At 39.4% G+C, this 27,198-nt stretch overlaps 1 protein-coding gene across 1 annotated transcript in view; it reads left to right on the top strand.

Annotated features, from left to right (window-relative positions):
• The window catches only part of MYO16 (myosin XVI), a 411,612-nt gene that overhangs the window by 147,807 nt on the left and 236,607 nt on the right, over positions 1 to 27,198 (top strand). Inside the window, 4 exon segments of the mRNA XM_032611435.1 lie at positions 1,485 to 1,550; positions 8,344 to 8,471; positions 13,704 to 13,809; positions 19,745 to 19,862. Of these exon segments, the coding sequence (XP_032467326.1) occupies positions 1,485 to 1,550; positions 8,344 to 8,471; positions 13,704 to 13,809; positions 19,745 to 19,862 (418 nt within the window).

Consider the following 27,198-nt stretch of genomic DNA (forward strand, 5'->3'; position numbering starts at 1 on the left):
AAAATATGATTCCTAATATCCTCTTCGTCTGTTTCCATGTCAGTGGTGTCTGTAGTGATGTCATATTTGGGATATTGCCTTTTGGCTTTTGTTTTTTATTCCTTGGCATTTGTTTACTATTCCTTTAATTTCTGCTCTTGTAGTGGCTATTTAATTCTGCATAATTTGATGTAATTTGATGAGCTCCTTGAAATGGATACTTAGATCATGATCTGCCTTTCTTCTTTTCTAACATATACATTTCAGGCAATAATTTTCATACCAAGTATACCTTTAGTAGCATCTCACATGTTATAATATGTCATAATCAAAATATTTTCTCATTTGCATTATGGTTTCTTTTCTGGCTCATAGGTTATTTGCAGATGTATAAGTTCCAAACATTTGGTGATTTTCTAGGTATCCATGATTAATTTCTATCGTAATTTCTCCCATGATCAGAGAACATACTCTACGTGACTCAAACTCTTTGAATATAATGAAACTGGTCGGTGTTCAGCTTAAAAGAATGTATGTTGTACGGTTCTTGGTAATAGTGTTCTGTATAAGTCAGTTAGTCAACTTGGTAATTATTTATTTCAAAATTTTGTCTGTTTGTTCCATTAGTTACTAAGAAAAAATTGTTAAGGTTCTCCACTACCACTGTGAGTTCATGTTTCTCTCCTTATAGTTTTATGCTAGATTTCAGTCTTTCAGAATTTTAGAATTGCTATATCTTCCTGATTTATCATTTTATTATTGTGAAATGTCCCTTTTTATCACTGGTACTGCTTCCTACCTTAAAGTCTATTTTCTGTGAATTAAATATTGCTAAACCACGTTTCTTGCAGTAATTACTGTTTGCATGTGTATCTTGCTTCATCCTTTAACATTCAAGTTTTCTTAGTCTTTATATTTGAGTTAGCATTTTAATGCAGTTCATAATCTTTGTCATTTAATTAGTTAGTAGTTTACATTTGACATAATTACTGATGTATTTGGGGTTAAATCTCACATTTTATTATTTGATTTTTATTTGGTCCACCTGTTCTTTATGCCATCTCATTACTTGTCTTTTTTTTTAATTAGCATCATTTTTATTTGCTTTTTGTGCTTTACTAACTTTTCTGTTATATATTCTATTATTATTCTTATGCAGTGATATAGAATTCACACCCCATTTACCGCCTCCACTCCATTTGGCCGTGTGTTTTAATTTTGTATGTTTTTATTCAACTGGTGATTATAAAACCCCTTTATGATAAGAAATGCTTAGAATTCAGTCATTTCACTTGCTATGTGTTCAATGGAACAAGCCTATTGGTTTAATTTTATTTGACTTTTCTATTTATTTACAAAGAGCTAAAACAATTCACAAAATGGTAAAGTGTGATTTTGACTTATTCTCTATATTTTGCTCAGTGATTTAAAAATTATATAATTTTTAACTTTAAAGGTGCTATTTATATGGTCCAATAACTATTTATATCCTTTCCTTTTAACAGACTTTTATTGGGGACATCCTCCTGCTTGTTAATCCATTCAAGGAAATTCCAATTTATTCCACCATGGTGAGTATAAAATTTAAAATACCATTTAATAATGCAGAGTAACACTCACTAGACATGCCTATTTGTATCAAATGATTAAGAAGCAAAAACCGAAGCAGTAAGTAAAATCAAGCTTCTCAGAAAATCCTACACTGAATGGTTAGATAGGAGTGACTTTAATTTGTTCTGAGAAAATATTGACAAGGAATGTTATTTTGTCAAAAGATTTCTTTGCACTTATAATGCGAAATTCTTATGATTGTAGTCCCTAGACAGACGTCTAAAATCAAATGTTACACTGACTCTATTTCCCATGTATTTTTGATTAATTCAAGGTCAGTTGGTTTAGAGGTCTTTGAACATCATGACCGCTTTCAGAAGAGTATTGACGGTGTTAAAGCAATGGAATAAGAAAGGATATGATACTGCGTTTATACATTTTTCTAAAAGACTTTCCAGCTTGAATCATGAGACTCAAAATTAAAAAGAAATTGCTTGTGGAAAATCATTCCAGGCCGCTGAAGACGCAGCATGATCTCTGCTGTGTTGTCCACATCACTGTGGATAGCGAAGCATATTGTCATATCTCTTTGCCTAGTATTTTTGGATCAAACACACTGTCATGGGAGCTCTCTGTGTTTTGTGCAGCCACAAGGCTGCTTCCAGTCCGAAACAGAATCCCTAATTAGGAGCAGGAGATAAAAGGAGGAGACGTGTGTTCTTGAAGCAGGGACGCACTCGCAGATGCTGGAGGGGCAGATGCTGGAGGGGCATGGGGTAGGCGAGAGAAAGAGAGAGGAAGAGAGAAAGAGATTACTCTCTCTAAACTCCAGAGGACGCTACTAAGAATTATTACAGAGATGCTTCCCGGGTACGAGAGGACCTCCCACTACCCCACCTTCCACTCTTCTTACCAAAAGTCAATTCCACCATTGTCTTAAAACTGCCTTGGAACTTGCCCACCCTCCTCATTCCACCCATTCCTACCCCAGCCTCATCCCTGGGCTAAGTGTGTGTGGAAGCATGACCCACTAGGGCAAAAGGAATTACAGGTACCCATAATCATTTTGGGAGTTCTGTCACAGGAGCAGGTGCAGGAAAAGGAGGGGAAGGAGGAGAAGGGGGAGGGGAGGTAACAATCACAGGGAAGATGGCGCCATTCAAGGACCAAGCCTACGGCACTGGCAAAGCAGCATTCAGAAAACCAACGCGCAGGTGCACGTCTGAGAATGCATGCCTGAGCAGTGAATCTGCATCGGCTCTTCACACTCAGTATCAGACTTCTCTCGATTGTTTCTCACCATAACCTTTACTATGGAGTTCACAAACCAGAGATATATCACCTTGAAATCTCAGTGTGCAAAAGGATGACAAATACCCGGGGATGACTTCACAGGTCATATTTTTGACTACACGCAGTACAAGACCAATCAGTCATGCTGAATCCTCGAATTATGGATGAGATTAAGCTCCTCCAAAGTGTACCACGACACCTAGTGTGGGAGGCCAGGCCTAGGGCTTCCTCTGCTTTCACATTCCATTGACTTTCAGATGCTGCTGGCCTCCTGATGTCCCCATGGCCGGGCATGTTGGGGTCTGGCAAGTAGCTAGGGTGGCTGGGCTTCTTAGCCATGTAAGGAGAAGTCTACTGGGTTTAGTATAGGGTTTAGCACGCAGCAGGCCTGCTGCAAAGGGCTTTACGTATGCCACCACGTTTAATCCCCAAAGGGACCCAATCAGTGTAAGTGTCATCGTTCCCTCTTTGCAGATGGATAAACTGAGACTTCAGGAGATTAACTAGGCTTTCTAAAGTTTTGTCATGAGTGGCAGAGACAATTTAAATCCAGGTCTTGTAGCCCCAGAGCAGATGCAGGACAGACTACTCTCAGGGACCCAAATGCTGAGCCCAGAGACATATAATTAGTCATTGTATGTGACTGTTTGTATACAACAAACTTTTTTTTTCAGGGTATGTCATCTATATATAGGTATAAGATAATGAGCGGGAAATCCAATCGGGCAAGTAGAGTGACATGTTCATATGATGGTGTGAAAACAGCAGCCACGCCCCGTCAAGCCCTTGGCATCAGGTTCCACAGATTACCAGGACCTTGATGTTAGGGGCCCGTGAATGGCACTCTCAAAAGCTACACACTGCATGGTTGGCTTCAGAAATCAGACCGTGGCAGGATCCTGCAAATCTCCTGGATGTTTATTGACACGTATCACGCACAGTGGAAAATAGGAGGGAATTGATCCGTAAAGAAGGACCTTATTTATTGGGATCACAGAGTCCAGCAAAGACTAGAGATAACCCGAATGAAGCTTATGTGATGCCATCTCATTTGTGAAAGAGCACTTAAGATGCCCACGGACCAAAATCCTCTTGTTCCCAAATGATACAGACACGGAGAGAATAAGGTGAAATGGAGAGAGATGGCCTGTGGGAAAGGAAGGGTCTGACCCTGACAATATTTTCTGGACCAAATGAGAACATGCAATAATATTAGTAACGATCATGGTAACCAATGTAGAGTCGGTGGTTTGTCAATCACTCAGAAAACTAGAACGGCTTGGTGAGAACCTTCAAGGTTCAATATAAATAAGTGGAAAATGCTATTCTATTAAAATTATTATTTCATTTTTACATTACTTCTTAAGTGTAGAATCAGCATCAAGCAGAGTATTACCAGGTGGTAGCAACGGAGTATTCTACAATACAGACTCTAACATGGCATGAAAAAGAAGAAGCTTTACAGGAAAAGGGAACTGAGAAACGTTATTGGTTTAATTATCATGAAAAAATTTTGGACACTCACGATTCTTTACCACATCTAATGTTAGTGAAACTTAGCCTAAGGAGAATACCGAACTCCAAATAGGTTTGAAGAAACACAGCAGGAATGTGAGATGAACCCCACGTACACGTAGATTCAGGCATGCTCCTGGCTCTTCGGGTCTCACTGTGTTGATAACATCTAACGAAATCCTTACTAGGACTTTACAAAAACAAGTGGAGTTTAAAAGCATTTTGTCAAAATTAGGTTAGAGCCAGGTTGGACTTGGGGAGAAAGTGAAAGAGTGTTAGTGCAAGTTTAAAAAAAACCAGACAAACCCCAAACAGAAATTTATCCTGCAAGAAAACAAAGGTGGGCTAAATCTTCCTAGCTGGCTTATGAATTATCATGTAGACGTCACTATCATTCAAATATCTTTTATATTTATTTTAAATTCTGGAATAATTCAAAATGTTCAAGCGTAATAGACAGTGTGTGCCCACCCCCCATACGTGTGTCATATCGCTTAAAAAATTTTAAATAAAAAGTGCCATATTTTTTCACATGCACTCCTGAGGTTGGGATGCAGCTTTAAAGACGTGATACCAAGACATGGTGTGCTAGTTTAATTGTGATGTTATTTTCTGGGTGGTACTGAAAATAAAGGTGTGTTTCAATTACATGGTATCTGAGATTAAGTGACACTGTGTAATGTCAACACAGACTGAGTTCCACTTCCGCCTGTTCCTTTCCACAAAAGATGGCAATCACTACCCGAAGTTACCCTTTTTTTTTTTTTTTTTGCGGTACGCGGGCCTCTCACTGTTGTGGCCTCTCCCATTGCGGAGCACAGACTCCGGACGCGCAGGCTCAGCGGCCGTGGCTCACGGGCCCAGCCTCTCCGCGGCATGTGGGATCCTCCCGGACCGGGGCACGAACCCGTGTCCCCTGCATTGGCAGGCGGACTCTCAACCACTGTGCCACCAGGGAAGCCCCCCCTTTTTTTTATGTACTGTTCTTTATTATCCGTTAATAGATTTTTTTAACATCTTTATTGGAGTATAATTGCTTTACAATGGTGTGTTAGTTTCTGCTTTATAACAAAGTGGATCGGCTATACATATACGTCACCGAAGTTATCCTTTTATCCAATCTTCTGTCTGTTCATTCTGTATACGTGCACAAATATATGTAAGAAAAACTGCATATGCTATTATTTTCTGTTTTAATTTACTCAGAGAATATACTAGCTATATTCTTTTACAACAAAAATCGTCATTGATCATTATGCTTTCAAAAATTTTCCATGGGGCTTCCCCGGTGGCACAGTGGTTGGGATTCCACCTGCCGATGCAGGGGACACGGGTTTGTACCCCGGTCCGGGAAGATCCCACATGCCGCGGAGCGGCTGGGCCCGTGAGCCATGGCCCCTGAGCCTGCGCGTCCGGAGCCTGTGCTCCGCAACGGGAGAGGCCACAGCAGTGAGAGGCCCGCGTACCGCAAAAAAAAATTTCCATGATAAAAGGTTCGGGTCTAGTTAATTCATTCTAAATACCCTGTAGTGTTTTATTGTTTTAATACACAATTATTTGTATTTATTCATTAATCCCTATCGTAGAATTACTCTTTTTCTGCTCTTACAGAGAGTACTGAGGATCGTTTGGTGTGTAGTTCTTGGTTCATGTTTGAGAATTTCTACAGAGAGATCGCTAGTCAAACCTACCTCCTTAAGTTTAGAAGTTTCTGCCAAATTACACGTAGAATTTCTTAGAACAACACTCAGTATCATACATGTGTTTTTCAGCCCTAGAGAAAACTTCATTTCGAAGTCAAGCTCCACCACTAACTTGCCACGTGACCTTGGACCTGTCACTAATTTTTCTTTGCATCAGTTTCCTCATCTGTAAGCAGGGCGATCATCCTCATATCCAAGTCTCGGGTTTCTAGGAGAATTGGATGAGTGAGTGTAAAATGCTGAGAAGAGCAGCAAGCACAGAGCAAGTGAGGCCCTCGCCATCGTTATTAAGCTACTATTGATAAAGTTACCAATAGTTCATGCGTACTGTATCACCTTATTGTTTGAAATAGCATTTCCTTGGTTACGAAGAGAGTTGTTTTTTCATCTTTTCTCACGTGCATTGGCCTTTCCTTTCCGCTTACACTCTTTGCCCAATTTTCTATTTTGTTTCCAGTTTTTCTTACTGATTTGTGAGAGTCATTTATAAAATGCTGAGGATTAATTGATTGTATGCCCAGCTTACTTTCCTCTCTGTCTTCGCCTGAGTTTTTTATTATTATATGTGTGCTGTTTGTGGTTGAACAGGAGTTGTTAGCTATGATGTTGTAGGATTTTTCCCAATACAATTTGTGTTTTTGACCCCTATTCCCTTACTCCCAAATCATAAGAGTACTGTTTTTACATACTTTTCTAAATGTGTGAAGCTTTGCTGTTCATATTTGGAACTTAAATTCAGTTGGAATTTATTTTTACAGATTGGCATGAGATAGTGATGTTTGTTTCCTTTACAAATAATCAATTTTCTTGACAGCTTCCTCTAAGGGTAAGTGACACAGCCCCTATGGCCCCCAAATCTCACCGTGTAGGCCTGAGTGGAGTTCTGTAGTCTGTTCCAGCAGTTCCTTTTTCTCTCTCTGCACCAGAACCACAATGTTTAATGACTTCGGCTTTTGATGTTTTTATTGGGATATAATGCATACACGAAGGTGCTCATCTCTGAGTGTACTTTTCCACAAGCGCTGGAGGTAGAACATTCCCAGCTTCCAGAGCCCACACTTGCTCTTTCCAATCACTGACCCTTTGCCCAAAGTACCGCCACGCTGACTTCTAACAGCATACATAGATTGGTTTCACCTGCTTTTTTTTCGCTCTCTGTAAATGGGATCTCATAGTATGTTCTCATATGCAGCTGATAGGTCCCATTCAACATTATATTTGTGAGAGTCATCCAATTTTTTCTTGTAGCTGTAGATCATTGATTCTACGTTAAAAAATTATTTCCCCTATAATTTGAAATAATTTTACACTTGTGGAAAAATTGCAAATAATTAGTACAAACAACTTTTTTCCTTCAACCATTTCAAAATAATTTGCTGGCATGTTGTCCCATCAACCTTGAGTACATGTACTGTGTATTTACTACAAACAAAGGCATTTTCCTATGTAACCTCCATACAGTCATCAAAATTGGGAAATTAGAGCTGTTACCATTTAATCAGGAGGCTTCATTCAAGTCTTTGCCATTGTCTCAGTGATGCCCAAACAACCAAAGATCCAGTCCACCATCACAGGGTGCGCTGACCACTGGGCATGTAATTTCCTTCCATTTGGAACAGTCCCTCAATCTACTCTTGAACTTTCCAACCTTGACATCTTTGAAGATACAAGCCAGTTATTTTGCAGAATAAAAATTAAATTTGTCTGATATTTCTTCATGACTCACAAGTCCTCCTATCATTTAGTTTTGATTCTAATATAACGCAATTCACTCGAAACTCGAAAGGACTAAAAATACTAGCACTGAATCACCGTGGCGATCATTAAAAATCACCATTGCCCTGAAATCAAGTTCATTTTGTCTTTTTTCCGAGAAATTTGTATGTTTCAGATGCAACTGCTTTCTTTTCAAATTAAATATCCTTGCCATCTTATGTTACTGAAATTAAATGTTGCTGAGAGAAATTGCATTTGATATAAGTTGCCACCGTTTCAGCTTACTTCATGGAGAGCTATTGAACTGGATTTTGGGGAGTTGCTCTCTTTGAAGACAGCCAAGCGATTTAAAGCCTGCAAGCCAAATAATGAAGGCTCAGATGTGTGTCTCCGTTTTGTCATTACGGATGCTTAAAATGTGCTGAGAAGGGCAGCATTGTGCAAATGTTTTGTGTTTACAAGTGAGACTCAGAATTAGAGATTTATATGTTTCTGTGTATGGGAAATATGTCAGTAGCGTCGCGAGGTAGAGGATCCTGAACCCTTTTCATGGAGATTCCTGCCTGTGTGCTGCCCTGTTTTCCAGGTCTCCCAGCTGTACCTGGGCAGTGCGGGGCAGCCCTGCCCCTCTCTGCCACCTCACATTTTCTCCTGTGCGGAGAGAGCCTTCCACCAGCTTTTCCAGGAGCAGAGACCTCAGTGCTTCATTCTCAGGTGAGCCTGCCCCTCACCCCAGCTCCAGGCTCAGTTCTGCCCTGAGGGCTTGGCGGTAAAACCGTCCTCATTTCTTTTGGTTTACGTTTATTTACTCCCTCACCAGTTCGTGGTCCACTAAGTGTGCAGTGAGTACACTTGACTCGTTACAAAGGAGAGACACCTTTGTTGTTAGAAATGGCCCTGAGTGTAGCTGAATCGATATCAACAAACTGAACCTGAAACTCATTTCAACCATTCAACGTTATGTTCGCGAGAGTCATCCAATTTTTTCTTCATTTTGAAGATTTACAGCTTAGAACTAGTGTCTTGCTTTCAAACCTTAGAAAACATGGGAGAGAGAGGCACCCGCTACTAGTACCACCCTTCTCCAAGGTGTGGTGCTGAGCAAAATACCATGCAAGACCTTGCAGATGTGGGATTTCCCACCCGCTTCTAGGTATTTATACCTTTGCTCATATGTCAACAAAATTATACACTCAAATTAATTTTTTAGTGAAATGCAATGGTAATATTAGCTCATAAATACCAAGATGCTCAGGAGGGAGCATTTAGATTGGAGCAAAAATTCTTCACGTCAAAAAGAAGTGTACCACAAGAAGTAGGGATGAAATGTGATTATATATTGATAGAGGAATAAAGAAATATTTAGGTATTAAGATAAGATCTGCATTGAGAATTGTGTTTTATAGCAGACCACACTGCCACAAGAGGGAGACTTTCATAAATACCCCTGGCTTTGCGTAGATTTCAGCAGTAGTGTTGGTTGAAAACTGAATGTGTGAATAAAGCTTTGCACAACCTGTGTCCAAGTGAGATGCAAGAGTAACTATGGAAACCTGGAAAGAACTCAGACAATATTTAAATATTTAAATAAGCACTTCTTTAGATACTGTTACGTTGTGAATTTAATCAAAAATTCCATGGAGGGTCACATCGATGGGTTGCGAACTTAAGTGTTCTGGTTTTCAAAATAGTGTGCAAATGGTTGTTTTTACACCTCTTCGGAAGTGTCCCCTGGGGTGGGGAGGGGGACCCGGGCATTCTTGAATCAAGCAACTCTGCTTTCATCTGCTTTATCTGTTGGGTTTCCTGGTCTCACTTACACAAAAAGAGAAACACTTTTTAAAAATCGTGAGATGGTGGGGAGTGTGTAATAGTGTTGACAATAATAACAACTCATATTTATTGAGAACCTGCTAAGTGCCAGCCTCTCCTCTAGGTGCTTTCCATGTATCATCTTATTCATTGCTTTAGTAACCTTGTAGGATAGGTATCCTCATTGTTATTATTATTGTCATTTTATGTATCAGGTGCTGAGTATTAGAAGGGTTTGCTAATTAGTCCAGGGTCTCCCAACTAGTAAATAGTTAGTGTAGCTGGGATGTGAGCCCAATAGTCTGACTTCTGAGCCCGAGTGGAGGTTATCCACACTCACAGCCAGACTCTAGAGCGTGGCTCGCCCAGTGCCGCTAACCTAAGGAGGCTTGCAGAGGTCCCCCCAAACTCACCTAAAATGATGGTTACAAATCCACGGACTTAACTAAATTCTCACTGAGTCCACTTAATCCTTGTCAAAGACTTTGGACCTTAGCGAAGCTTTGAGGGGCCAGTGAATCCATATCCTTTGGGAACCTACCGATTACAGACAGAGTTCACAATGCCTAGCATGTTCTTTCAGTGAAGAAACCTGTTTGTCTTTGTTTTCACATGTACTTGCTCATGGAATTGTTTTTCTAACAATAGCAAGATTTGTTAATATTCTGCAGAACTAATATTCCTTTGGGACATTTTTAAAGGCTAATAATGCCATGTTATCAACCACTTATTCTGAAAAAAAGATTTCTTCATTCACATTTCGAGAAATGAAGAGCAGGGCTTCCCTGGTGGCGCAGTGGTTGACAGTCCGCCTGTCGATGCAGGGGACGCGGGTTCGTGCCCCGGTCCGGGAGGATCCCACGTGCCGCGGAGGGCTGGGCCCGTGAGCCATGGCCGCTGAGCCTGCGCGTCCGGAGCCTGTGCTGCGCAACGGGAGAGGCCACAGCAGTGAGAGGCCCGCGTACCGCAAAAAAAAAAAAAGGAAGAGCAAATCCATGATCATAAGGACTTATTACTCTAGCCATTGTCTTTCTTCTTTCGGGATTGGTGTTTGCATGTAGCTTCTCAACCTCCTTGATTGTCTTGACTACGACAGGCTTTCTGCCTTTATATTAATACATTAAAATGAGTCAATTCAGAATTCAACTAAATACTTTGTGTAAAGATCATTTACAGAGTATCTTTTATGTCCCATAATTAGCATTTACAAAGAATAATTGAAGATTTGGAGATCAAAATTCAAATATTCCTGGAGTAGATGATTTACAGTACCAGGCCAGAGGATTTTTAATTTGATTTTCAAATTTTCATTTTATTTCTCATTTTCTTCATAATTACGGGCTCCTGTAACACACTAGGCTTCATCCTAAGGAATAGTTTTTTTTTTGTTTTGTTTTGTTTTTTATGGTACGCGGGCCTCTCTCTTTATGGTACCTCTTTATGGTACTGCTGTGACCTCTCCCATTGCGGAGCACAGGCTCCGGACGTGCAGGCTCAGTGGCCATGGCTCACGGGCCCAGCCGCTCCACGGCATGTGGGATCCTCCCGGACCGGGACACGAACCCGCGTCCCCTGCATCGGCAGGCGGACTCTCAACCACTGCGCCACCAGGGAAGCCCCTAAGGAATAGTTTTTAACAATTTTTAGATCTCTGTCCTGGGCTAGAACTGGGAGTTTGGAGCCCACCAAGTTCTACCTTTGCTTTAATTTTCTGAAGGCCTTGATAGATGGTTTTAATTAATTGTTTGAGCATGTACGACAAATATCCGTTATCCTAACAGTTTGCTGAGCAAACCTAAACTAATGTTTTATGCTGAGTGTGCCACTAACTTGTGAAATAAGCAGCATAGGGCCTGCTTCTGTCATGTACAGATTTAGCAGACAAGGCTGTTCATATTTAAGCTTCACATTTTGTATGGGTCCATGACCCATCAGCGCCGCCCCAAATCTTTGGTCAATGTCTGGTTTAATCATAGATGTGGATTTTCAGATCAAGGAATGTTTCTTGAACACGTTGAACTAGAATTTTTAGTTTCAACTTGATATGCTATGAGGCCAAGACTATTATATCCATTTTTTCTTTTTTCTAAGATTTCTTTGTATTTTACTCAAAGTGAAATGTGGTGATCGTTGTGGGATTTTATGAGATGGCAAAAAGGCATGTGATTCTGGCTAGCCGAGAGAGTTGATCATTTTCCCGACATGTGGTCACAGGGTGAGGGCAACGGTGGGGAGAAGGAAAAGGGACTCATGTGACCACTGGGTCAGCCCCACAGCCTCCCAGGCTCTGTGTCTCCAGATCCGCAGGGACTCGAGACCCGCCCCTGTTTCTACTTGCTCAGTAGATGCTCAGGGAGTGTTGGTTGAGTGTTTAATGTTGCATAAGCACTGCCTTCTACGCTGCCCCTTCTCCAAGAATGAGCTCAATTACTACCTCACCCAGAAGTCTCCCCTGGCTTCTTCCCAGAGATGTACCTGCCCCTTCTGCCATGGGCTCGTTGCTAGCTGTGTCCACCTGTTATAATTATACCTTAATTATGTACCTACTCCTTCCTCGAGAGTATCCCCAGCCCATGGCGCAGGAAGCGGTATCTTTTCACCTCTTTTACCCTGAAGACTAACAGACTCCAGCACGTAGTAGGCCCTCAGTAAGTCTCATTTGAAGGAACAGGCAATATTTGAAAAAGGAAAATGGTATTTTCAAGATTGATCCCTGAGTGAATGCAAGCAAAATCTCTCTAAAAACGAGACGCCTGACACATCAAGTTATGTTGCTGGGTAATAGGATTTTTTAACAGGGAATATAATTGTAGACATTAAATTTCCATCATGAAAGATTTAGATTGTTTCTGCTCTGCAATTAGAAGGTTAAAAGGAAGGGTCTTTGAACCCAGAAAATGAGCTCTTTCGTATCTTCCGCAGGTCACTGTCACCTGCTCCCCTGAGGCTGCTAAACTGGTCACTCCAAAAGTGGTTAAAATGTTTATAGTCACAGATGAGGGGAGTAGACGTTTTATTAACAAGTTGAGACGTGAATAAGAGAATTAAGTGTCAGTTTCTTTCCTGGCAAACACCCTTTAATCAAATTCATCAGAACAAATGCTCAAGGGAGAAACCTGAGAAAGCCCTAGCAAAAGAGCTTTATATGTATTTTCAACTTTTGGCTATCGATGAGTAAACACCATTTTCACGAGTATTCCATCTAGATGCAGTAAAAGCCTTATTTCATATCGGACCACGTTGGTTTAGTATTTATTGTGTTGGAGTTTTGTGTTAACCCGATATTGCCTAGTCTCAGGAATATAATACAATCATTATTTATAGGAATTATATCACTTATGAAGTATGCCTGGGAAATACCAAAAGCGCTGTCCTCATGCAGGACATATTTGGATGGTGCCTGTTCCTAGATTAAAGGAAAACGGAAAACACGAAATGTCAAAACTGACAGCAGCCTCAAGACGAAAGAGGCCGTTTTCGGATCTGCTGAGCACCGGGCACTTACCTACCTGGTCACTCCTCCATCTTTACCGGCTTAGTTGGAGGAGCTGCATGCTTGATGTTCACTTTGAAGGAAAGAGGAGGAAAGCTGAGAAGGATTGAATGACTTTTCCAAGGAAGATGTAACGTCTTTCCTGGAGGACTCAAAGATTTAACCAGGCCAGACGTGTGGCCCTACCAAATACGCATCTCGACTGTAGGGGACCGACACCTGGCGGCCACCCCACTCACCTGCACTCACAAAGCAGGGGACAGGCGGAAGCGTCTTTCTTTCCAGCCTAAGGCCTTTCTGCTCTAATTGACCTGCATCATGTGATTCTACTCTGTAAGATACTGGGGAGCAGAAGTGGCATCCTATTTATTTACAGTCCCGGCATCGAAAACACCATACTGTGTGTACACAGGGACACACACAGAGGCACACAAACGTACACACACACTTATTTATTGTGTATATAGTACAGCAAAGGAGTGTTCAATGATACCATCATCTCATTAAAAGTCACTAGGTCATTTCCTCACCTTCTTTGTGCCTGAGAATTGTCTCTGGTTATTTAATTTTTTTTACTATGTTCTCCAGAACCGTAAACTTGTGGTTTTTTTTTTTTTTTTTTTTTTTCTATTTTATTTTAGTGGAGAAAGAGGATCTGGGAAGTCTGAAGCCAGCAAACAAATAATGAGACACCTCGCCTGTAGGTCTGGTTCCAGCAGGCCTATATTCGATTCCAAATTTAAACATGTAAGTCGCTTGCTTGGGTTAGAAACTACGGAGAAGCAAGAAAAATGCAGTTTACAAATAAAGGGGGCATCTTAATAGGCCATCGGTTTAACCATAAGTTGACCAAAATTTGTGGAAAGAAGTGAAAAAAGACCGGTGCAAATGAATATTGTCCACGTCAAGGTTTATTTTCTTGTATATATTTTAAAATATTTTGAACGTCATACCCTTTTTGTATTTGCTCTGAAAATACGTAATACAGTTAGAGTCTGTCGTTGTTTACATAGAAAGGGACACTTTGGTGGGATTGGCCAGATAAGCAACTTTTGTGGGGGGATTACTGAGAGGTGATAATAAAGTTTCAGTGTATGTAAAAGAACGGGTAACAGTCAACTTTGATGACACTAATAGGCTGGTGATAAACCTTCAACCCCCAAATTGATATTTTGACATATAACATTGTGCTCGTTTCAGGTGTACAGCATAATCTGATATCTGCGCATACTGCAGAATGGTCACCCCACAATGAGTTGAGTTAGCATCCATCACCACACATAGTTACAGAATTCTTTTTCTTGTGATGATAACTTTTAAGATCTAGTCCCTTAACAACTTTCAGATATACAATACACTATTATTAACTGTAGTCACCATGCAGTGCATTACATCTCCAGGACTTATTTATCTTATAACTGGAAGTTTGTACCTTTTGACTCCCTTCACCCAAATTAAGACTGATTTTAAATTGTATGCAGTAACATTTGCTTTTATATGAAGACACCTTATCCTGCTACTTCATAGACCTAACGTACTGTCAGGATTGAATGAGGAGCCACAAAGTCCTATTAGCAGCTAAGGGAGAGGTCAAATTTCACACGATAAAACTCAGACATTTGACTCAAGGAGACACCTGCAAGTAGACTGATGTTTTCACACTGTTCTAGCAAGTTTTGTTAACAGGTGTTTTCCAGGCCACAGCGGATTAGAAGGAGAAACTCTCTTTTCAGTTCTTCTCTTTACAAAGAATATATGATAAATCAACTCTACAATGCATCTGTGGTATTGTATGTGTTCATTAATGACTTTAATTCATAACCATCTCTTAAACTCGAGCTATATATTGGGCATGTGCAGAATTCTACAGCACAGCTCAAAGTAATTTAACATTTTGGGTCTACTTGGGAAAAGTAGTGTAAACTCTTTGTTCAGATATTGTAATATGCTTACTAATGGCACTTAAGGACTAGAGAATCTATAAAGCAATGCGGTTATAAAGTAGACTCAGGTTACCTAATAAAATAACAGGATCTACTGGCTTAATTGTAATGACAAAAAACCGTAGTCTCTATGTAAATTATAGACTAAAGCACTCATTTATTAAAACAATGCTTTGAGAAAGAGCAGAGTGTGACTTCTAAAATGCATTCTAGATTACTTGATGTAAATTGGCTTTATGTAAATCGGATTACTTTATGTAAATTGGCTTTATGTAAATTGGATTACTTTATGTAAATTGGCTTTATGTAGTGAATACATTCTAAGCTGCATTTTTTTGGGTAAGATAGATATAACGCTTCCAAATCAATTAGCATCTGGGAATCCGTATTATAATGTCAATGCAAATTTCAAGTGAAACCATTCCTAATTCATTTGTTCATTTTACTCCTTTCTCATGACAAATTAAGGGTGTCATAAATAAGTGATTTCCAGTCTTAGGTTTGAGTATGGCTTAAACTTCATGTCCATCATGCTTTTTTTGGTCTCCCTTTAAATGATCATCCACATGCATTTATTCAGCGTACAAGACATTCTCGAAAATTACCCAGCCGGTTTTTGCCCAGCATCCAAGTGTGTGTGCTGTGCGGTAATAAAATACACACATTGGAAAAAGTTATGAGCTGACTGTAAATCATTATAACATCACAGGTGTTCACTGAAATTATGTCTGTTTAAGAGATGGGCCAGTACTTTCTGCATGAAAGAAAAATTGTATTTAGGAGGTGAGTAGAAAAGAATATCCTTGATACACACACAGAGCAACGTAGTAGAAGGCTTTATGTTCAGGGCGAGGTGAGAGGAAGGTTCGTTAGGTGGCCCTGAAAAGAGAGGAGTGAGTGAGCAGAGTTAGATGGTGGAACAACCCCTTGGAGATACCACAGGGCAGACACGTGCGAGATGCTGCCCCGAGGGGCCACGTGCACGGCAAACAGACACATGGTATCTTCCGCTGGGAGATACTGGTTGAGTCTGGACCAAATCATGTTGCCCTACATCTTAGCATAATGTGAGAGAAGAACAGTCATTGAAGGTCATGCTGATGAGCAGTTTCCAAGGAATAACTAGTAGAAGAACGGTAGCAACATAACAGGAAGGACATATCGGTAGGTCTTCAGCACAGAATCGTGGAGAAACTGAGGCGTAGAGAACATTTTCCTTGTGGTTTACATCGATGGCAGAATTAAAGATTTATAGATTAAAGGTTATTATCCGGAGTTGGGGTGGGGGTGGGACACACAAAGGGAAGGGGTTTGGGAGGAAGCTGGCCCTTTCTAAGTTCCATGCTCTCACGGTGAGCAGTGTTCTCCACAGAGGGTGCAGAGAGGGAGAGAAAGAGATCTAACTGGTATCTGAAGGTGAGCTCCAGAGATGATTTTCGGTAATTTTATGCAGGTAATGCACATATTTTTAAAGGACACATAGCTGTAACTTTCCTGGATTTTTTTTTTTTTTTTTTGGTATGCGAGCCTCTCACTGTTGTGGCCTCTCCCACTGCGGAGCACAGGCTCCGGACGCGCAGGCCCAGCGGCCATGGCTCACGGGCCCAACCGCTCCGCGGCATGTGGGATCTTCCCGGACCTGGGCACGAACCCGCATCCCCTGCATCGGCAGGCGGACTCTCAACCACTGCGCCACCAGGGAAGCCCACTTTCCTGGATTTTAATCTTATACTTCAGTTGTCCGTCTTGAAAGTCTACGTAGGTTTACGTTCTGCCTTCGCGATGGGCTTCAGAGTGAGCTTTACCCCATGGGCAGGTGGATTTGAATCCTATCACTGTCGATACTGCTTTTGTTTCCCTGGACAATTTCAAAACAGCTGAGATCGGTTAAGAGGGTGGTTGTTTGTAGTCGCATTATTTGAATTTCAAACTGTGGAAGCAGGGACTTTCCACGGCAGTAGGTTTATTGGAACATAAAAGTCATGTTTTGGGAAAAAAACACAATTGCCTGGGACTTTTCACTAATTCTGGCCCAAATGAGTTTCAACTTTAAGACATTCGGTTCCATTTAAATTACTTAAATAAATATTTATTGAGTAACTGCTTTCACAGAGTGATGGGGGCACCTTGATTAAGCCCTTATTTTTTATTGAGGAGGCTACAAGTTTTTACTTTGAGAAAATCCAGCTGACTAACTACTACCAGGATAAGTGCGCGTAACTTTTAGTGGCAGAACTAAGAAAATTTTATAGAAAAAAATTCCAATGTAAAATAGGAACAAATCATGCCAATAAAATTTGAAGCAGTAAATACTGAGGAAATGTACACTTACTTCCCTTTGCCTATATTTTTATTTAAAGTTTTATTATGGCACAATATTCTCATTATGTTGTTTTAAAGTTGAGCGGTAGAACAGTATTGGTTTTGCATTTTTTCTGTATTTCTCTTAACACATTTGTTTAGCGCCACCTATTGGGCAAATGGATGAGTAAAGATTAAGACACACACACACACACACACACACACACACCTCATTTCAGTTTAATCTTGAATCGCGGACCAGCAGTGCACAATGAAAGAATGCCATATATTTATATTTGTTCAGTAGTTTTTGGTTTATGCTAATTTTCTGCCTTATATGTCCTTATCGTTATTCAGATACGGTGATTAAACGTAACTTACGATTCTGCAAGAGAGTGCTCGGGTTTCAATCCCAGCTCCACTATTTATAAGCTCTGAACCTTGGGAAATTTACTTAATCCATCAATTTCCTTTTCTATAAAATTGAGACAGTAGTTGTGAGAATTAAAAGAAGTTATTTATACATACACACGCATATACGTTCGTACATATATATGACTGTGTGTGTACGGTTAGATATATTTATATATAACTTCATATATATATATATATATATATATATATATATATATATATATATATATAGTTCCTGGCACATAGTAAGTAAAGTGTAAATATTTTCTACTATTATTAACAAAAACAAAACGAATCTTTGCTATTTGTTGAATGCTTACCATGTGCCAGGCGCCAAGCTGAGCACTTCATACAACGGACTCTGATAACAACCGAAGGGGTTATTCTGCTTAGAGTAAAGGAAAGGAGGTTTGGGAATTTATGAAACTTGCTCACGGTGGTAGAACTTGTCATTACCGGAGCGGGAAAGCGGGGGCAGAGCACATGCATCGCGCCGTTCATTACCCTGGACTTCCTGTCTGGGCGTGGGTCATTATCTTTTATATTCATTTTCTATTATAATAAGAAACTAGTGTGTTATCAGATACAACGCCAACAAACTAGACGCCAAAATATTTAAAATTTTTATGAATGTTTAAACAATTGTTTATTGTAATATTATAAAGGTTTAAAATGTGATATAATTACACTATTAATTTTGCTATATATTTGTTTCCTATTAAGTTGTTGGAAAAGAAGCAAAACATAGGACCTTCATAAATACTGTTTCAAATTATTTTTCAGGAACATTTCTGCCATTACTACTATCAATGCACTGTTATGATCTTTAAAATTAGGTTATTGTAAAGAGACCTAAATCATAGGGTTTCTGTAAAGATTCAGTGTTTCTCTCCAAAAGTTCAAACTTCAGAAACAGACGTTTTAATATATTTTGCTATTTCCACAATGTTTAGCTCTGTGACTTGTGATTACAATCAAAGTGTTGTTTTATAATCTTTCAAAATATGAAATACTTCCAGGTGAATTGAATGCCTTAGTAGAGCAGTATCCAGAAAGTTTAAAAACAGCAGCAAACGTTTTTTTTCTAATTTAGAGTAAAAGTCTCAAAAAATACTATCATCAGAAATTATAAGCCACCACCAAGTGTATCAAGAAGGTATCATAGTGCCCATCTTGTGGTTGATGCAGGAACTACATTTAAGATGTCAGTATCTTGAAAGATACAGAAAAGTATCTTTGAACCTTCCAGATTTTCATACATTTTGGAGAATTGCTTGGCCATCATCATTATCACAGGCACAATCGGTTGTGAGAAAAAAAAGACATTCATCCTATAGTCAATCTTTAAGGAAATACGTGAAGAATTTCAGATGCCAGGGTTGATCCGTGGAGCTGTATTAACAGCATTTTAAAGCTGCAAGCTCCCACCTCTACAAGAACACCTCATGATAAGATACACTGGATCCGGTGGCTTCATCTAGAATTCTTATTATGGAGCAAAAACAGGGTATGGGAGGGTTACCTAGGGACTCGGGGTGCAAAAGAGTATGTGGGAAAGTAAATACGGGTTCAGAAGAAGGTTATAAACAAATGTTTAAGTGGATTCGTTATTTTTAAAGGAAATTCTGACTATTGCTTCTATTAACTCTAATTCCTCCCTCCAAAGCCACAGAAGCACTTCTCCTGTTCTATTCAAGTTAAAAAGCCCAGATAGCATGTGCTGAGTTGTGTGTGTGTGTGTGTGTTACACTGAGAGGCTAGTGAAAAAAAGGGAGTCATGTGCTCTGTACATAATTACCCTGTTACTGTTAGCTACCGTTTGAGAGGGAGAATGCTAGCAGTTTGCATTTGAGAAAAGAATGACCTTAAAATTGCAATATTGTGTTGTATGAACAATGGAGAACCTCTTCGCTGAGGGAATATTCCTGTCTCTCTGCTATTATTACCCAATTTTATTTAAACAGATGGGTAGCTCAATAAATGTTTCCCTTTAAAAACAAATAAACGTTTCCCTTTTGCTACAGGTCATGAGCATCTTAGAAGCCTTTGGACATGCCAAGACCACTCTTAATGACCTGTCCAGCTGCTTCATAAAGTATCTTGAACTACAGTTCTGTGAGAGGAAAAAACACTTAACTGGAGGTAAGTGTAAAATTAACAAAGGAGATCTCTGGAGCTACCAGAAGGGGGCAGAGAAACACCAAGCACCGTGGCAAGTGACTGGTGTGCGTGCGTGTGTGCGCGCACCCACATGTGGGTGTATCAGTGTGCGCACCCAAGGTGTCAAGTTATGAGTTCCGAAATTATTGTGAATTGAAAAATATTCTGAAATGCAAGGTGAACCTTTCAAGGCAATTTTTGTGTAAACTATATAATATGAAACCAAACCAAAAACAGCTGAAATGAATCACACTTGCTGAACACAGAAACAAACTTAAATATCAAAGTAATGTGTAACTTGGGTACATAATTCCTTCTTGCAAGATACGTTGAAATCTATTTTAAATAAAACTGAATCTGTATTTTAAAATGATTGAATTAAAACAAATCAAAAAATCAAAATGATCACCCAACTAAACCCAAACTGAACTGTTTCTTATTTGATTTAACTATTTAATGTGTACTTCATGAAAACCCCTTATTTGAAATTCAACTAGTTTAGAATTCACTTGGGATTCTACATCTTTCAAATCAAAGCGGATTATCCGTGCAAATGAATAACATGAATATAACTGTAGTTAGAATGCCTGAATCTACTTGGAGGAATAGAGTATTTTCAAACGTTTTGTCACAGCTGTTAGCACACAAACAATTGTAGTTATCTTTGAAAGAGATCAGTTTTATTTGGGGTTTCAGGTTACACTATCTTCCCTTCAGGAAACAAAAGTCACTTTTGACCATAGTTTAGAAACAAATAACCTGTATTTTGCAGTAAGGTATGTCCAAATCCCATTAGTACTAAATGAAATTTGGTAAAAAATATGCATAAAGAGAGTCAGAAAAGATAATTTTAGATGTTGATGTTAGAGGCTTAAATTCTGCAATAGGAAGGCTGTTTTGTTTTGTTTCTCACTCCATGGCTAAGAGCTCTGTTTGAAGATCTACCATTTTAGGAAAACCTCAGAGGAGAAATGTCTTGAGCCTCAAACTCTGGTTTTCACATCTTTGTTTGTAACACCCCAGTGAGACTATCCCTCCAAGTGGAGGGCACAGCCTGGCCACCTCATTTGTGAGCATCATTTCCCCTGAGCTTTCCGGCACCAAGGGTTGGAGCCATAGCAGCTGGGAGATTCGGGGGTTCTGAAGGTTGCACGTCCGAGCCCCTTGCTACTCCAGGGGGACCCGAAGATAAATAAGGACACTGTGTAATCTGGGAGCTTGTTAGAAATGCAACCTCCTATGCCCCACTGCAGACCTCAGGATTGGGACTTGAACAATTCCTGGCAATTCCCTGGTGATTCAGACAAACGCTGAAGTTTGAGAGGGACGGTCTTAGCCCAACCCAAGTGAAGCCGGATGCTACGGCTTATGCACAGTTGGCTCCGAGGAGACACAGCGTGTTCTTTTATGGAAAAAATGGAATAATTTTATTTATTTATTTATTTTGTGGTTGTAAAGTTTATACTTATTTTTTTAAACTTTTTATTTTATATTGGTGTGCAGTTAACAACTCTGTAACAACCAAATAGAGAAAAGAATTTGAAAAAGAATAGATACATGTATATGTATAACTGAATCACTTCGCTGTACACCTGAAACTGACACAGCTTGTTCTTGATTCAATATTCCCTTTACCAAGGCGAAGATAAGTGGCTTCTGACGGTCTTATCCATTCCTAATTTTGTTTACTTTCTTTTCTGGGTAGAATTTAACATGTCCTCCTCAGGAACGTTAATTTAGAAAATAATTGCTGCATAATAGCAGGAGGCGACGGCTTACTTGTGGAGCCTTCTGTTAATCATCAGGCAGCCCCATGGAGCTCCAGCATAATCAGACCCACAAACACCTCTCACACAGCCTCTGCAGGCTGCACACTGTGACAGGGTGACAATAAATATTCATACAGATGAATCTGAGGCACTTCCAGGTCCTGAAACGCCCTCTGAATTGTTAAAGAGCTGTGAGCATCAGTGTACTGCCCGCCTGGCACGTGACTTCATTTTCAGACGAGGTCACGTGCACAGGTATGGGGGCTTGGGGCTTAGCCATATCTTTTTGTGGGACACAATTCACCCCACGACAGAGAATAAGGAGAGATCTATTGTGTCTGTCTTTTCTTTTCAAAATTATTCTCAGTCTAAGACGACGTATCATCATCACCTCCAAAAACAGGCACTGTTAAAACACGTCAATGGGATATTTTGAATAATTTCATCACTAAGAATCCTTTTCTGAAAGAAAAATTTTAAAAAGTATCAATTTAAATTACTTTACACGTTTTTTAAAGACAGCTGAGTCCTTCAAATTAGTCCTGTGTAAAAGCCTTCTGAATTTTAAGTGTTCACTAAAATAGTAAACCAAATTGGACTAAGGTTTTTACACCTCAAATTAGGTAAAATATATGTAGGTTACAGGTTGATTTCATGCTTCATGGTAGTCTAGATTTTCTTAAATTATCAACATGTAAAATAGTTGTAAGGGGTTTATTGTACAGGGAATATTATATTACTACTTTTAAGGTTGATCGATGCTGTATATTTCCTTTATCGACATTATTGCTTATACTTTTATAATTTAATGCCAACTGCTTGACCAGGGATGCAACCACCAATTGTAACAAAGAAAATACAAGTCTCAGTTTTATGAAACATCAGCTACAGAAAGTCAGGATTGTTTCTTATTTTGAAGAAAGTTTAATTAATAAAGAACATTCTAACCTAGGCTTTCGGTCCAGGGTTTTTTCCCATCTGATTACTTATTTAGCAGTGTAATCTTTCTAAGTTCCCCAAGCCCCGGTTTCTCATGTGCTCCCCTGATTCCAGCTCTGTTGACTGTAGACCAAGTCGCCCCCCCTTATTTCTTCCCCCGCACTTGTCAAAATCTGAAAGCGCCCTTTCCCATCTGTCTGGTTGTTGTCTGTGACTCCTCTTAGGATACAGGTTTGCTGATGACAGAGCGCTTGTCTGTCTGGGCGCACAGTAGGCCTGTGTTCAGTATCTGTTGGATTACAGACTGAGGAGTGGCACTGGGGAGCGATCACAGCGAAGCAGCCATCATTCAGTTCAGGGAGGGGGCTGTGTAAACGCCTCGGAAACTCATTCATGCCAGCAATGAACACCTATTATTGAGAGTCTCCAATAGTCAAGGAAAGTTATCAACAATTAACTCTGGATTATTTTTTGTAAATTAGAGCCGATTCTCTTCATAATGAGAGTTTGTGTGTGCTAAGGGTTGAACCATTATCTGCTTCCTGAGTGTGGAGACTGGCAAAACAGAAACGTGCTGAAGGGTCTACAAAGGTAGGAGGACCCAGAACCCATGTGTGGGAAGGGAAGAATAATTGGCTCCTTGTCTTTTCTGGGTCTTGAAGACACCCAGGCTTATTGAAGTGGAAATTGAAATTTACTAACAGAGATGTTTCCCAATAAATATGCCAAGGCTGTGTTATCTACTTGGGAAAGTTAAAACTTAGAGTGAACACAAAGAGATGGGAAATATATTAAGATGTTGGCATTTCATTTTTTCAAACCTTAATTTTAAATAGACAAACAAATAAATAGTTTTCATCTTCATTGCTGTCATCGTCAACTATCCTTAGTATTATACTCTCGGTTCTTTGAAAAGTTTCAGAATGGCCATCATCAAAAAGTCTATAAATAATAAATGCTGGAGAGGGTGCGGAGAAAAGAGAACCCTCCTGCACTGTTGGTGGGAATGTAAATTGATACAGCCACTATGGAGAACAGTATGGAGGTTCCTTAAAAAACTAAAAATAGAACTAACATATGATCAAGCAATCCCACTCCTGGGTATGAATCCAGAAAAAAACATTGTTCAAAAGGATACATGCACCCCAATGTTCATTGCAGCACTGTTTACAATAGCCAAGACATGGAAGCAACCTAAATGTTCATAGACAGATGAATGGATAGAGAAGATGTGGTATATCTACAATGGAATATTACTCAGCCATAAAAAAGAAATAATGCCATTTGCAGCAACATGGATGGACCTAGAGGTGATCATACTAAGTGAAGTAAGTCAGACAGAGAAAGACAAATGTCATGATATCCCTTATATGTGGAATCTAAAAAAAAAAATGATACAAACGAACTTATATACAAAGCAGAAATAGACCCACAGACATAAAAAACAAACATGGTTATCAAAGGGGAAGGGGGTGGATAAATTAGGAGTTTGGGATTATCATATACACCCTACTATATATAAAATAGATAGCCAACAAGGACCTACTGTATAGCACATGGAATTATACTCAATATTTTGTAATAACCTGTAATAGAAAAGAATCAGAAAAAGAATATGTATACATATATATATACAAAACTGAATCACTCTGCTGTACACCTGAAAATAACACCACATTGTAAACCAACTATACTTCAATTAAAAAAAAAGTTTCCGGGAATTCCCCGGCAGTCCAGTGGTCAGGACTCAACGCTTTCACTGCCTAGGGCCTGGGTTTGATCCCTGGTTGGGGAAGTATGATCCCGCAAGCCATGCGGTGTGGTCAAAAAATTTAAAAAATAATTTTTTTAATGTGAAAAAAATGAAATAAATTAAAAAGAATATTTCGGAGTGCTTTAATTGAGTGCATCTCCTTTGAAGAACAGCATCTTTTAGTGCAAGCAGCCTGGGCTTTGGAGATAAGCCAGTTGGGTTTAAATGTGAAAAGGCCTGCAGCAGGATTTAAATGAGGCAAAGTTGGAAAAACACCTAGCACAGTGCCTGGAACACAGTAGGTACTTTAAATGGTGATTCCTCCTCTCGGGATCTGGGAAGTCTGGGATCTTTGTTTCTTTTTGTCCCCACTTATGGATGGGGAAAGTGAAGTTAAGAGGGACATGTAGATGCCAGTATCAGATTCAGGACCGGGGACCGTACTTTGGGCTCCTGATTGAGGCACCGTTTCACCTGTAACACCCCCAGCATTACTGATCCTGGAGAGTGAAGTCAAAAGTGGTGTCTGGGGGTGAAAGAGAGACTATTTGGCTGCAGTAATTAATCAACAGTGTGCTTTTGGTGATTGCTGATTGAAGGCATGATGGGCGTTTCTGGGAAGAGATCTTATTAGTCATATAATGATAGCCACTTGGGTGGGCAGAGTGAGAGTGGGTGCTGGAAGTTTCTGGAAGCCAGTGGAAGGGCAGCTGGAGCACTTGACCTTCTTGAAGGAGAGGGAGGTTTATGTCTTCCACCTCCTTTCATCTTGAACGAAACTGGGTATAGCTCTATAAAATCCTTTCACTGCATATTACGTTACATATAATCTGCAAACATATATTTTTTTTCAGCAGCGAAACTTTTTGTAAGACCTGCTCACATAGATTTCTGGAAAGATGGAGGATCACAAGTATACTTCCAGTCAAGAATATTTCTGACATAAAGTATTTTTTTAAATGTACAAATCTTCAGAAATCAAGAAATTAGTAGAAACTTTCTGTGCATGGACACTTGCATGAATGAGTCAGAAACATTTTTAACTTCAACACGTATCACTTTCCTTCCATTATTCCAGTTTCATTTTAAACACAACAGAAAGGCCTGTATTTTCCCCATTCAGAAGAATATTAGAGTCTCACAGAAATTTGAACTTTTGGTTGTTTTGAATTTTTGGTTGTTTTCTTCCATCTAAAATCTCCTTAAAGATGGACTTCTTAAAAAAAAAATCCTACTGATCAGAAATTCTTCTAATCCGTAGCAATTTTATTCGCTGCTGGAGATGAGCTAACTAGGATGATACTGTTTTTGAAAGATGAAAGGTATTGAAGTCACTCTATGATGTGGAATTTGATTAGTTCTGAATGCTGCTTTAAATTAAGCTTGTGTGTTGGCTTGAACAAGTGGGCATAAGGTCAGTCTTTTCTCTGAGTGTAGAAGCTTGATGGTCAGAAGGTCACCACTTGGCCCTCCATTTTCACCTGATATTCCATTAGTTGGTGACCAGAAAATAACAGTGGGGACAGCTATGACGGTTTATTTCCTATGTGTACACATTTTTCGAAGTATTCTCTTGAGCAGTTAATTACTTCAGGGTTAATATTATCAATAACAAATGGAACATGTTTTCAGCATTTTGCTTAAGAAGGAAAAAGTAGGAAAGAAAATTGAATAATTAAGACCTCAATTTGAAATTACCTCCTGATTAAATACTCATGGAGAAATGGAAAAGAAACCACACCACCTCATTCTAATTTTACCATCACCTTCGGGCTTTAATGCCACTAATTGAAGGGGTATTTTGAAAGAGTCTTTCTTTATGCACTTCTGATAACTTTTCTAGAAGGTGTCTAATGAGACAGCTTTTCTTAATAAAGTTTATTAATTTTGAGATTTTTTTTTAAGCACTGATCACCATTCTGACTGACTAAATTGACCACTTACAAAATTTATAGGAATAAAGCACTGCGATAGTGGTTCCATTTGTTCAAGTAGATTTGCTATGTAAAAGCCAAATTGGGAGACCTCACATTCTTTGCTTTTAGAGGCTGGACTCTGGAATAATTAACAGTAGACTCATTACACAAAGTTTGGCTTATAGTTCAAATGGAGGGAAAAATTAAATTCATTTTCCTTCCTAAAACTGCTATTTTTTTGATCCCCAAAATTATCGACCATGAATTCTTACTTCAAAGTGGAAAACTATAGTAATTCACAGTTGCATTTAAAATTCAAGTACATAACTGTTTACTGACCATTCATAATGATGAGAATAAACCTAAACTCAAATAAAAAGATTACTCCAGAACAGTAGGGTTTTCAGCATGCCAAGTATATGGTCCTAAGTTCTGACTAACACTAGATTCTGAGTTTCCAGTCCTATCTTTGAAGCAAAACTGGGGTTGTGATTCCCAAATTGCATACTTTCGTCATTTCTCACGTACTATGAACGAAATTTCAACATGTATTTACGATGTGGCTTATTTTTTCTTTTGCTTTTGTAATGTTTAAAGGCAGAGGAGCAAATAATGAATCCTTGATATGAGTCCTACTAATACGTGTGAGGTCACAATAAACCAGGAAGATGACTGGACACCATTCACATTGTGCCTGCATTCCTTACAGACACATTACTTATTTCCTCCCTGACTAGAATGTAAACTTTATTGTTGAAGGACCAGTATCATTATCTACCACTGCACTGCAAACCACAATTTAGCTCCCTCTTCTAATTCCAGTATATTAGGTCTGGAAACCTTAGTACCATTCTGTATATTAAATTGTATCTTCATGAATTCACATAGTATTTGCCTTTGCTACAGTGAGTTTCTTCCAGTGTTTCCAGCAGTGAGAGACC

Source organism: Phocoena sinus, chromosome 18, assembly GCF_008692025.1.
Source record: "Phocoena sinus isolate mPhoSin1 chromosome 18, mPhoSin1.pri, whole genome shotgun sequence".
In the NCBI taxonomy this organism is placed as follows: Eukaryota; Metazoa; Chordata; class Mammalia; order Artiodactyla; family Phocoenidae; genus Phocoena; species Phocoena sinus.